Here is a 12,235-nt window from a genome sequence, read left to right as displayed (position 1 = left end):
TACCTACTAACAATAAGTATGAATAATCTTGTCAAGCATTTATTAATCTTAGTTCAGTATTTACTAAGCATTATTAAAATCAAAAGTTGTGCTTGTTAACATTAGTTAATGCACTGGGAGTTAAACTAAACTAATGCTATTGAACTTAAATAACATTAGCTTTAACATCAACAAAAATGAATAAATGCCATCACAGATGGATTACAAATTGTTAGTAAATACAATAGCTAATGGACCATTATTTTAAGGTATTAACAAAAAAATTAAACAGTCATTATACGAAAAGAAAACAGTTAATTATACAGAAACAGTTGTTTTAAATTGTAAACGTTTTGCAGTATTACATTTTTACTCAATTTTGATGAATTCAGCCCAGTTGAGCATAACAGATGGTTTTCAGAAATAAATCTTACTGACCCCTAGCAGCAGTGTAAACATACATGTGCTTCTGCTTTCAGGTGACGTCTTTAGCTGACTCTATGGACGACACTTTGACATGTCAGTCGGGCCGAGGAGATTCTCAGGACGGTGGCGAAGGTGCCAGGGAGGAGAGCGTGGATTTTGGCGAGTGTGTTTGGAGCAACAAACCTACCTCTCGCAGGGGTGTGGTAGGGGAACAGGAGCGCCTGGGCGTCATGCATGAGGACAGCACAGCCACCTCATACAGTGATGTCACGCTTTATATGGATGACGGCATGCCGTGCTCTCCACTCTCCATCGAGCGGGTTCCCTCCAGCACCGACACAGAGTACTGGGGCGTCAGCAGTGGAGTTGGAGGCCGTGAAGACAGCCGGGACACGGAAGGAGGAGGGAGCACTAACAGCCGACGGAGCACGCCGTGCACTGAATGCAGAGATTTCCGATTGCGTGGCTCACATCTCCCTGTTCTGACTATAGAGCCGCCCAGTGACAGCTCCGTGGACATGAGCGACCGATCAGATCGAGGGTCCCTCAGCAGACAGCTGCTTTACGAACAGGAGTCAACTGCAGGCGGGTCACCTCAAGGGACCCTCAAACACAACCCTGCACCTCGCATGCCCAATCCTTGTGCGGCACAGGGCCAGACACGACCCACAGGACGCCCAATCCCATCGCCTCTGCCTACACACTTACCACACCATGCTATGATGCACCACCATCACCATCCGCACCTTCACCATCCACTGCACCACCACCCTCTGCCACACATGCATCACCCCTACCCAGATCCCACTTCCCCCTCACCCACTCAGCCTCCGCTCACGCCCCTTTCCTCCTCGTCCTCCGCTCCGCTGCCTGCTTCTGGCATGGAGCAATCAGACGGGGACAATGACTCACTGAACTCCACCACCAACTCCAACGAAACCATCAACTGCAGCTCGGGCTCCTCGTCCAGGGACAGTCTGAGGGAACCATTGCCCCCTCTTGGAAAACAGACATATCAGAGGGAGAGCAGGCACAGCTGGGATTCGCCTGCTTTTAATAATGATGTGGTGCAGAGAAGGCATTACCGCATTGGACTCAACCTCTTCAACAAGTAAGACATTGATGAGTGTAGTTATGGGATTGAGATTGTGCTGCATCATGTGATGTTTTGAGTTGATTTTAAATAGTGAATCTGTTTACAAAAATTTATTTTTTATTTGAATAGCTTTTTACAAACATGCAATGTTTTTATTGTAATTATTATACATATTTTATTTAAATGAGGTTTCATCAGGTCTTAAAAATTCCGCCTTTCAAAATATAAGCTTTAACGGGATAGAAAATAAAAATTCTGTCATCATTTATTCAACATTCTTCTGTTGATCACAAAATAATTTTAAGATATTTTGAAAAATGTTGCAAACGGGCAACCACCATCTTCCACAGTATTTTTTATTTTATTTTTTTGGATGTCAGTGGTTAGCAGTTTCATCAAAATATCTTCAAAAGAAGAAAGAAGAAAGTTATAAAGATTTTTCCTCAGCCAGCTTTTAGTCAATGTGTCATGAGTATTAAACTAAGGTTCTCTACCATATTATTACATGTAAAATTCATTAATTGATTCATTAATTAAATTATTTATTTATTTATTTATATATTTATATATTTATTTATTTATTTTCTATATGAAATAAATTAATACAGAAAAAAAACTGAAAGAAAAAACACATTTGAAAGGGCCTTGTAAACTTATACTTGTCAACCGCAATATTATTGAATTTTCCCTTATAGTTAATCACACAGTTATATTTTACCTTGTAACATTGATATGAGAATCTCAGATTTATCAGATGTATTTATGATTCATACACATTCATACTCTTTTCTGACTTAACCTGTGTAAAAAAATACAGACAATCTATGGCAGTACAGTGTTATTTTAACATGTGCCTCTACTAAGAATAATAATGAAAAGAAAGTATCTTATGATGAAAGACTGATTGTTAATTGAAGAGTGTTGTTATTCTTTTAGCACCATGATAACATTAGCTAAGTGCTTAAGAAAAATGTTTCTGGTGAGAAGATGAAACTAAGCAGTCAAATGTATTTTAAAATCTAGTTATGGAAATCAATGCAAGACATAGTGGAAACCTCATGAGTCTATACATTAGCCTACCCTCAAGCTATACTCAAGCTATATTCAGTATTTATTTTTCATTTTTATATAATTTGGTCACAGGTTTACTTTAATGAAAATTCTGTCTTTTTTATCCTCTTTGTTTCTGTCTTAATTCTTCTGTCTCTTCTTTTTCAGGAAACCAGAAAAGGGCATCCAGTATTTGATAGAGAGAGGTTTTGTTTCAGACACACCTGTGGGTATCGCACGCTTCATCCTAGAGAGGAAAGGCCTAAGCAGACAGATGATCGGCGAGTTTCTGGGAAACCGACAGAAACAGTTTAACAAGGATGTGTTGGAGTAAGTAATGATGTGCTTCCTGTTTTCAAGACCCAGATTGTAGCAAAGCATCCATATGCTGCTCACACCAGCCTGGAGGCAAAAAACAGAAGCCAGACACTGGCTACAAAAATCAACAGAAGCATGCTGGCAATTAAATTCATTTATCTTTCTTTTTGTTCGTCTTCCTCAGCTGTGTGTTGGATGAAATGGATTTCTCTGGCATGGATTTGGACGATGCCTTGAGGAAGTTTCAGGCTCAGATTAAGGTTCAGGGTGAAGCCCAGAAGGTGGAGAGATTAGTGGAGGCCTTCAGGTAGCCTTTGCTTTCATCTGTGCACTTTTTTCTTCATTTGAAAGTTCCACATGAGTATGGCCTTCTTTCTGTTTCGCAGCCAGAGATACTGCGTGTGCAACCCTGCGCTTGTCCGTCAGTTTCAGAACCCAGACACAATCTTCATCTTGGCATTTGCCATCATCCTCCTCAACACAGACATGTACAGCCCCAATGTCAAAGCTGAGAGGAAAATGAAGCTGGAGGATTTTATCAAGAACCTTAGAGGTGATCCTTTCTAAAATGGCTTTTCTAGAAAATATGACTAGTCATGCTGTAAAAGTCTGTTGTTGAAAATGGAAAAAGCAAAACCAAAAAGCTAAAAGAAAGTCAAAATGTTTTAATTTTAATCACAGATCATTGTAAATAGTGTTCGTGATATATATACAGGGTGAATCAAAAAGAGTAACAATACTTTCGGGTATATATATATACAGCTAAAGTCAGAATTATTAGCCCTCCTTTGAATTTTTTCTCTTTTTTAAATATTTCCCAAATTATGTTTAACAGAGTAAGGAAATTTTCAGAGTATGCCTGATAATGTTTTTTCTTCCGGATAAATTTTTATTGTTTTATTTTGGCTAGAAGAAAAGCAGTTTTTAATTTTTTAAACACCATTTTAAGGACAAAATTGTTAGCCCCTTAAAGCTATATATTTTTTTTGATAATCTACAGAACAAACCATCGTTATACAATAACTTGCCTATTTATCCTAACCTAATCAACCTAGTTAAGCCTTTAAATGTCACTTTAAACTGTATAGAAGTGTCGTGAAAAATATCTAGTCAAATATTATTTTCTATCATCATGGCAAAAATAAAAGAAATCATATAAATGAGTTATTAAAACTGTTATGTTTAGAAATATGTTTTTAAAAACATAAAAATCTTCTTTCAGTTAAACAGAAATTGGAGAAAAAATAAACAGGTGGCGAATAATTCAGGGGGGCTAATAATTCTGTCTTCAACTGTATTTGCAAATATTATAAATATCTTTAATATTTCCCCTCACTTAAACAAATCCAGAATAGACAGAAAAATGAAAAAGTGAAAAATGGCACTCTTTATAAACAATATTTATTGTTAATAATTATTATATAATTATTGTATTATTTATTTATTATATTAAGTTGCATACATTTATTTAAAGCTAAACAGAATCTAGTAGTTTATGTGAAGTATACTATACAAATTCTTGTACATTATACATGTCTCTTTTCACATGACATCAGTCCAGATGTGTACACGTTTGTGTTAATTGCATTGTAAAAGTCTCTTTAGTAAGAAGCTATAGAATGTTTTCAGATTATGCTGACTGTTTTATGCATCACATACTATTAGCAATGAGTGGTTGTTTATACTAATTGTCTTAGCAGTATTTACTTAGCATTATGCTATTTACACTAAGATCAAATAATGATACTTTTTTTTACACTATTTAAAAATACTTTTATTTAATTAATTATTTAATAATTAAATTTTTTTAAATGCTACTGTATTTATGGTTAATAGAAGTAGTGGGAAATATTTGCACCTCGGTATTAAGGCTACATTATACAGTATGCAACAATATCACATTTAATGTCAATGAGAAAATGAATTAATGAAATGTATGCTGCCTAATTGGGACAATAAACTCCTTACACCTACCCCTAACCCTAAACACTTTCTTATTGAATAACTATTGTGTGTTTTGTTAGCAGTTTTATAATATTTTGTTATTTTTTTATTAAAGATGAATGCCTTTGTTTCTTATTTGAGGAAAAATGAGAACGCATCAAAATTCCCCAGTACTTCGTGCCTCAGGGTGCAACGTTTGTTATTTTGATTGATGAAGCCAAGCACTGGTGGTCAGAGGCAGTGCAAATAGACTCTGCCACTTGCACAAATAGTAAATAGACACTCCAGTTAAATTAACCTGACTTGTTTTCTGAAAAATATGGTAAATCTGATTTATGTTTCCCAATAAAACACAACACAGCAGTCTCACATTCTGCTCTCTTCATCGACAGGAGTGGATAATGGACAGGACATTCCCAGGGATTTGTTAGTGGGCATCTACCAGCGCATTCAGAAATGGGAACTCAGGACAAATGATGACCATGTGTCTCAAGTGCAGGCTGTGGAGAGGGTCATAGTTGGAAAGAAGCCTGTAAGTTATACTATGCCTGTCAAGCTTGTGTTAAAAACCACATATTATCGTTCAGAGGAAAACTTGATCTTGTTTATTTGTGTGGTTTATCGTGAGACAAGTCAAGTTGTATTCTGATATATCCCCCTTGTGTGTGTGTGTGTGTGTGTGTGTGTGTGTGTGTGTATGTGCAGGTGCTCTCTCTGCCTCACCGCAGGCTTGTGTGCTGCTGTCAGCTGTATGAAGTCCCAGACCCCAATCGACCCCAGCGGAGTGGAGTTCACCAGCGGGAGGTCTTCCTCTTTAATGACCTGCTAGTGGTGAGTCTTCACTCAGCCAATAATGGCCTAATTACTGAAAGAACATACAAAATAGTAGAAAAAGAACTTCCTTCCCTTTTGGTTAGATTAGTTGTGCACTTATAATAATTACCCACCTTATTTTGCTGTGGATGTTTTCGTTTTTCTTGTGAATGCATGAGCTTCTGATTTATTAACTAAAAGTAATTTGTTCATTCATTCATTTTCGTTTCGGCTTAGTCCCTTTATTAATCCAGGGTTACCACAGCGGAGTGAACCGCAAACTTATCCAGCACGTTTTTACACAGCGGATGCCCTTTCAGCCGCAACCCATCTCTGGAAAACATCCACATGCACTCATTTACACTCATACACTGCGGACCTAGCCTACCCAATTCACCTGTACCGCATGTCTTTGGACTGTGGGGGAACCACAGCAGGAGCACCAGGAGGAAACCCATGCGAATGCAGAGAGAACATGCAAACTCCACACAGAAACCCACTGCGTTGCCCTTATCTAAAGTTATAGTTTTTAACTGCACTCTTAGAAAAAAAATATATTTAAGCTATCGTTGGGGTGGTATATTTTTGTACTTTTAGGTAATAATGTGTACCTTAAATGTACCTGTATGGACCCTTTTGGTACAAATGGATACTTTTTGAAAAGACCCCAGTGAGAGCTTTTATATTTTTTTTTGTAGAAGAATAAGAAATACCAATAAAAGGAAACAAACAGTGTGTTTTAATTAATATGAGTAAAAATAACTGTTTATGAAATCAGTCAGCATAACAAGCTGTTTTGTACAGCCGAATAAATAAAAGTGATGAGACTTAAAGTCTTGACATGGTTTTTAAAAGGCGCAAATGATAAAAATAATCTTTTGGAAACTGTTTGGACAGAATTGTGTGTAGGCATAGTGGGTCCACAGTCATATTAGAGTGATATAAACATAATAAGTCTCTTTTTTTAATAAGACAGTAAAATCGCTATGTAATTTGAAACCACAGCCGCATAGTTTCAGTACAATTATAAAAGAAGACGCTTAAATCCCAGTTTGTGGACGTTAAATCAGGTTTATTTTGTACATTAACATAACGGATATCCAAACAGCAGTGGATATTAACATGTGCTCTGTCACATTTGCCATGCAAAAACACTGCAAAGCCGAATGTGTTTGTGCGTGTGCAATAGGGTTGGGCATCTAAGCTATAATGCCGATCCGATACGCATCTCGATACAAAGAATACGATCCGATATATTAGCGATACATTTGTGACATATTGCGATGCAACACGATACGATTCACATCCATATCACGATACGATGCGATAATTCAGCACTAACTAATTAAATCAAGTTTATAAGATTATGTGAAAGAGGATGCTGTGCCATTGAATGAGTTTGATTATTTATTAACCAAGCAAAACCAAGATTTTTTTACAAACTGGCTTTTCTCTCAGAGCCAGAGTGTCAGTTTACAGTAGAGGGCCATTTTAGAACATATAGCACATATTATTTAAGTATTTTCAAGATAAACAGAATGTATAAGTGCAATATATATTAAAATATATATATTTGCACTCTTTCAACATAAAGGTTTAGCATTGCACAACAAGAATTGTGATTTAACTTTTCAACTATGAAAACAAGTTTTACAAAGATATCTTTTGCCACTGAATATTCAAAACTTAAGGTCGTGAACTAGCAGTGTTATGCTGCTTTGAAACATCACTGTCACTGTAAACAACAGGCTAATAAAAATATAACAAACCAGCAATCTTCTTGCTGTGAGGTGGTCAAACTACCCACTGTGCCACCGTGACACCCATTATTTTTATCATTATTATTCTTAATATTATTATTATTATTATAATTAAATAAAAATTAACAGGAGGTGTTTAAAACCTTCGTTCTCCGTGACACTAGGCTGAATATCTTTGCAGATGGACAGGGCTGGCGCGTCCATAGAGGCGACCTAGGCGGCAGTATAGAGAGGGCGGCGTCTGCAACACCCAGTTATATCCGCGCATAGGGTGGCAGAATAGAGGTCCGCGACACCCGCGCGTCCTCAGTTATATCCGCGCATAGGGCGGAAGAATAGAGGTCCGCGACACCCGCGCGTCCTCTGTTATATCCGCGCATAGGGCGGCAGAATAGAGGTCCGCGACACCCGCGCGTCCTCAGTTATATCCGCGCATAGGGCGGCAGAATAGAGGTCCGCGACACCCGCGCGTCCTCAGTTATATCCGCGCATAGGGCGGCAGAATAGTGGTCCGCGACACGTCACTTCATTTTCATAACCGGTCACTTTCGTTTTCACATTGGGGTTGAGGGCGGTGTGATCGTCCTCTGCCTAGAGCAGCAGTTCAGCTTGCTCCTTATGCAAATTGCATCTGTCCTGTCAAGTCGTCCATCCTTAAATCCATAATGTTGCCATACTTTAGATTTAAAACTCAGTGGGGACTAAAATGTTTGTTTTGCTTCTCGCGCTTTCTGAGGGCGCACCACTAGCTTCATCCGCACACCTGATACACTGGGTTGTAGTGTAAGTGTACACATCCGCAAACCCGTTGCTAAGGCTTACTTTATGTAGGTCGATTAAATTATGCGCCAAAAACAGGTCGACAACACTTGTTAATAAATAAAAAATACATTCTATATTAAAAATATAAGCTGTATCTTGGAAAAACCGATGCATCTCGCAAAAACCGATGCATCTCGATTTGCTTCCAAAATTTCATTCATCCTCTGCTGCTCTACCGATACACACCATCCCTAGTGTGCAAACTTTATAAAGACATTGTGTGTGACTCATCATTGCAGAAAGGCTTGACTTAACTCCACAACAAATATATCAAATAACAGTTGGGAAAGTTCTAACTATAGTAAGAGAGATCTGCTTCATTCTTGTCTGTCACTCTGCTGTTTATCTACGTGAAGGCTACACGCTCCAGAAACAGATCTCTGACACACCGGCGTAAATGGTGGGCTGGGAGAAATAGCTTATTTGCATTAAAGGCACAGGCAACAAAACAGCTACAATGTTTTAAAAGCTCAAACATACCGGATTTAAAAAGATAAATAATTAATGATGGGTGTTTTGAGCGGAAACTGTACAGACACATTCTGGAAACACAAAAGACTTATCTTAAATCTTAAAAAGGGATTAAATAGGTGCCTTTTAACTTAACAAGTTAAGTTACAATCTATTTTTATCAATTCTCATGTAGTTTGACCCAATTCAATTGCCTATATTTATGATTTATTTTAAATCATTTTAAACTTTAATTTCTGGTTTTATTAATGTAAGTACATTCTAATTTACAAATAGAATACAGTATTGTGAAAATCATCTTGAACATCATTCATTCATTTTCCTTCAGCTTAGTCCCTTATTCATCAGGGGTTGCCACAGCGGAATGAACCGCCAACTATTCCAGCATATGTCTTACGCAGCGGATAGCCTTCCAGCCGCAGCACAATACTGGAAAACATCCATATGCACTTAAATTCATGCACTCATACACTAAGGCCAGTTTTGTTTATCCAATTCACCTATACCGCATGGACTATGAGGAAATCTTGAGATTCATATAGAGATATAAGAGACATCTGTTAGTGATTGGTATTGGCCAATAAATACAATAATCAGAATAAGCAGATTAGGTCCTGCCAATCATAAGAGTACGGAAAAATTTATTGGATTTGTGCAGTGTGTAAAGAAAGCGTAATTATTTTTATGTTTGCAGTTTATAAGTGTAGAGCCTACAAACTACAGATTATCATTATTGTTACCCAGTTATAACTAATTTTAAAGTACATTTTAAAATACAAATTAAATTTTCTTTACACACAGCACAAATGCATTGGGTTTTGATTGGCAATGGAAGTTATAAACAAGGAAATTCAGTCAAGTGTGTCAAAGCTGTTATTTTCCGGTTTATAGTATGTGTATGTGTAATGGTCATAACTACACCTAACGCCTAACATCCCTTCTGTTCCTGACTGCAGGTAACGAAGATCTTTCAGAAGAAGAAGACGTCTGTTACGTACAGTTTCAGACAGTCTTTTCCCCTGGTGGAGATGCAGGTTCATATGTTCCAGAACTCCTGTAAGTATATTCATCCCTCCATCTGTCTGACCATCTGTCCCTCCTTCTTTATTTATACTATCACTCCTTTCCAGTTGGTTTACACACTCTGCTTTCATCCACTCCATCACTCCATCTCTTTTCTCATTAGCCTTTCCTTGCTGTTGTGTAGGTGGTATTTTGGTTTCTTAGCCATATATGAAGCAGAAAAAGACAACTATCTGTAAATCCTTACTGTCACCTCAATTCTATCCATTTTAGTAGCAATGTCTGTTCTTTATTTATATGAATTAGTTTGAATAATGATAATAATATTAATAAAAATAATAAATAGTTTGTTAGGCATGTGATACTAAAATAATAACATAAAAATTCTCATTTTAAAAGAATCTTTACATTTATATAATATCATACATGAATTTTTCCAAAAACCAAAAATCAAGTAAATTTTTAAAGATTTTCTCACTAGAAAACAGCAAAAGTACAGCTTATAAAATAATTTTTTGTGGTTAGTTGTAGTTCATTACTTGTGGGTATCTGTGCATTTTGTCAGAATGAGGATCTATAACTAATTACATGATGCACAGCACATTCTCCTTTATCTGGGTCTCTCTCTAATTGACTGCATTTACCCTCTCTCTCTCTCTCTCTCTCCCTCTCTCTTTCTCTCTCTCTCTCTCTCTCTCTCTCTCTCTCTGTCTCAGACTATGCTCATGGTATCAGACTGACATCAGCAATGCCTGGTGCCGAGCGTAAGGTCCTGATTGTGTTTAATGCACCGAGCCAACAGGACCGAACGCGATTCACCAGCGACCTGCGAGAGAGCATCGCTGAGGTGCAGGACATGGAGAAATACCGTGTAGAGTGTAAGAAATGTATTATTTTATGTTGTTTTACTATTCATAATGTAGGGATGGTATACAGTTTAACCCAAAGAATGACCAGTCTGTCAGATGAAGAAGAGCCGTAGTCAGAGATTCAAATAAATAAATGAAGTTTACTGAAAATAGATTACAGTTTCATCAGCAAAAGTCAGCTTCAACACTCGCAATGAGTTCCTAGGCCGCTCTGACTTACAGTACAACAATGCAGCAATTATACTCTTTACACAAGTCCAGAAAAGGTGGGATCCAGGTAAACAGTTCTCATTGGTTACAGCAAAAATAGACAATTCTAAATGCGTGCGTCAATGAAGTATTGTATCTAGCTCTAGAAATAGAGGGCGACATCGTTCTTGGGGGTCAGGCCGACCCTTAAGGTATTAAGAGCTGATCTCCGACCTGTGAAAGCTAAACCAGGGACACAATAGGCGCAAGAGACAATCTGTTGTGGAAACCCAAGGTTGTTTTTTGTACGTTTTATCAAACTTTGTGCTTTTGTACGTTTTATCAAACTGATTCAAGACTGATTCCATCAACATTCGGCTACAATATCCTTACTACACACAGAGTCTATCTACATACAATAGGAATTACTTTAATAAGAATTACAAAAAAACAGAACAATCAAAACAGCTAAATTACTGTAGACAATATTGTGACAAATAGAACAGGTGTTTTTCTTCTCCTTTACATCAGTAATTCCGTCCAGACGCTATGACCTGGTTTTTGTGTGTCTCCTGAAAACAAAGTTGAAAGACACAGGCAAGGAGAGGAGCACGGACACTAAACATTCATATATCAAGCAGTGTTTTACAAATAATTTACAAATAAAGTGATTTACTACAAATAATTATATGTAGTAAAAGTGATTAGAAAAAGGATGTTGAGAAAAAGGATAAACGTTGATTCACGTTGAGATGGATTTGAAGGTAGAATTCAGACTCCTTCAATAAACACAAGGTTCTTATTCTGAAATTTGCTATGTGGCTAATAAATTAATACCTAGGTTTAATGTTTGTTCCCATAGAATAAAATAAATTACAAATATAAATATTTGCTAGAATATTCACATATTAAATAATTGATTATACATATAACATAAATAAATGCAAAGGACACAAAAAAAAAATCAGTGCTATATATTTATATAGCTGTGCATAATTTGGACTGTTGTAAGTTATTTATATTTCTGATACCCCAAATATATTTTTTAAAAATCCCATTCTAAAATAGTTTATTTTAAATAATGGATACTTCAGATCTTCTTTGCAAGGACATGTATTTTCTTGACCCAGAAATGAATGTGAGGATCTATTTTATTGATGCTCACTGTTTCAAAATATATTTGACATGTATTTAAAATGTGTTTCAGCTGAGTTAGAGAAGCAGAAAGGTGTGATGCGTCCAGGGCTCATGAGTGGGGAAGTGAGCAGCATCGGTGGAATGAAAACTGAGGCTGTGAACGGCACTCTAGGAAGGCCCAGCCTGGATGACACATATGCTGCAGGAGAGGGGCTTAAACGGACGGCGCTTAGTTCTTCACTGAGAGACCTCTCTGATACGGGTACAACACACATTCACACAAGAAAACTGCACACTATTTCAACTACAGCTCTCAGATTCTGTGAGGAGTACAGTTA

The 12,235-nt window shown here is 37.1% G+C and overlaps 1 protein-coding gene across 10 annotated transcripts in view; it reads left to right on the top strand.

Annotated features, from left to right (window-relative positions):
• Positions 1-12,235, top strand: part of iqsec2a (IQ motif and Sec7 domain ArfGEF 2a) — a 171,058-nt gene that overhangs the window by 102,904 nt on the left and 55,919 nt on the right. For all 10 annotated transcript variants that reach the window (XM_087264626.1, XM_087264627.1, XM_087264629.1 and 7 more), the window contains 9 exons: positions 459-1,516; positions 2,720-2,881; positions 3,054-3,176; positions 3,256-3,422; positions 5,206-5,345; positions 5,519-5,644; positions 9,636-9,735; positions 10,419-10,580; positions 11,968-12,159. In XM_087264626.1, the coding sequence (XP_087120752.1) occupies positions 459-1,516; positions 2,720-2,881; positions 3,054-3,176; positions 3,256-3,422; positions 5,206-5,345; positions 5,519-5,644; positions 9,636-9,735; positions 10,419-10,580; positions 11,968-12,159 (2,230 nt within the window). The remainder of the gene's footprint in view (positions 1-458; positions 1,517-2,719; positions 2,882-3,053; positions 3,177-3,255; positions 3,423-5,205; positions 5,346-5,518; positions 5,645-9,635; positions 9,736-10,418; positions 10,581-11,967; positions 12,160-12,235) is intronic.

Source organism: Danio rerio, chromosome 8 (genome assembly GCF_052040795.2).
Source record: "Danio rerio strain M-AB ecotype USA chromosome 8, GRCz13ab, whole genome shotgun sequence".
Classification (NCBI taxonomy): domain Eukaryota; kingdom Metazoa; phylum Chordata; class Actinopteri; order Cypriniformes; family Danionidae; genus Danio; species Danio rerio.
This window is presented reverse-complemented; position numbering and strand designations above follow the sequence as displayed.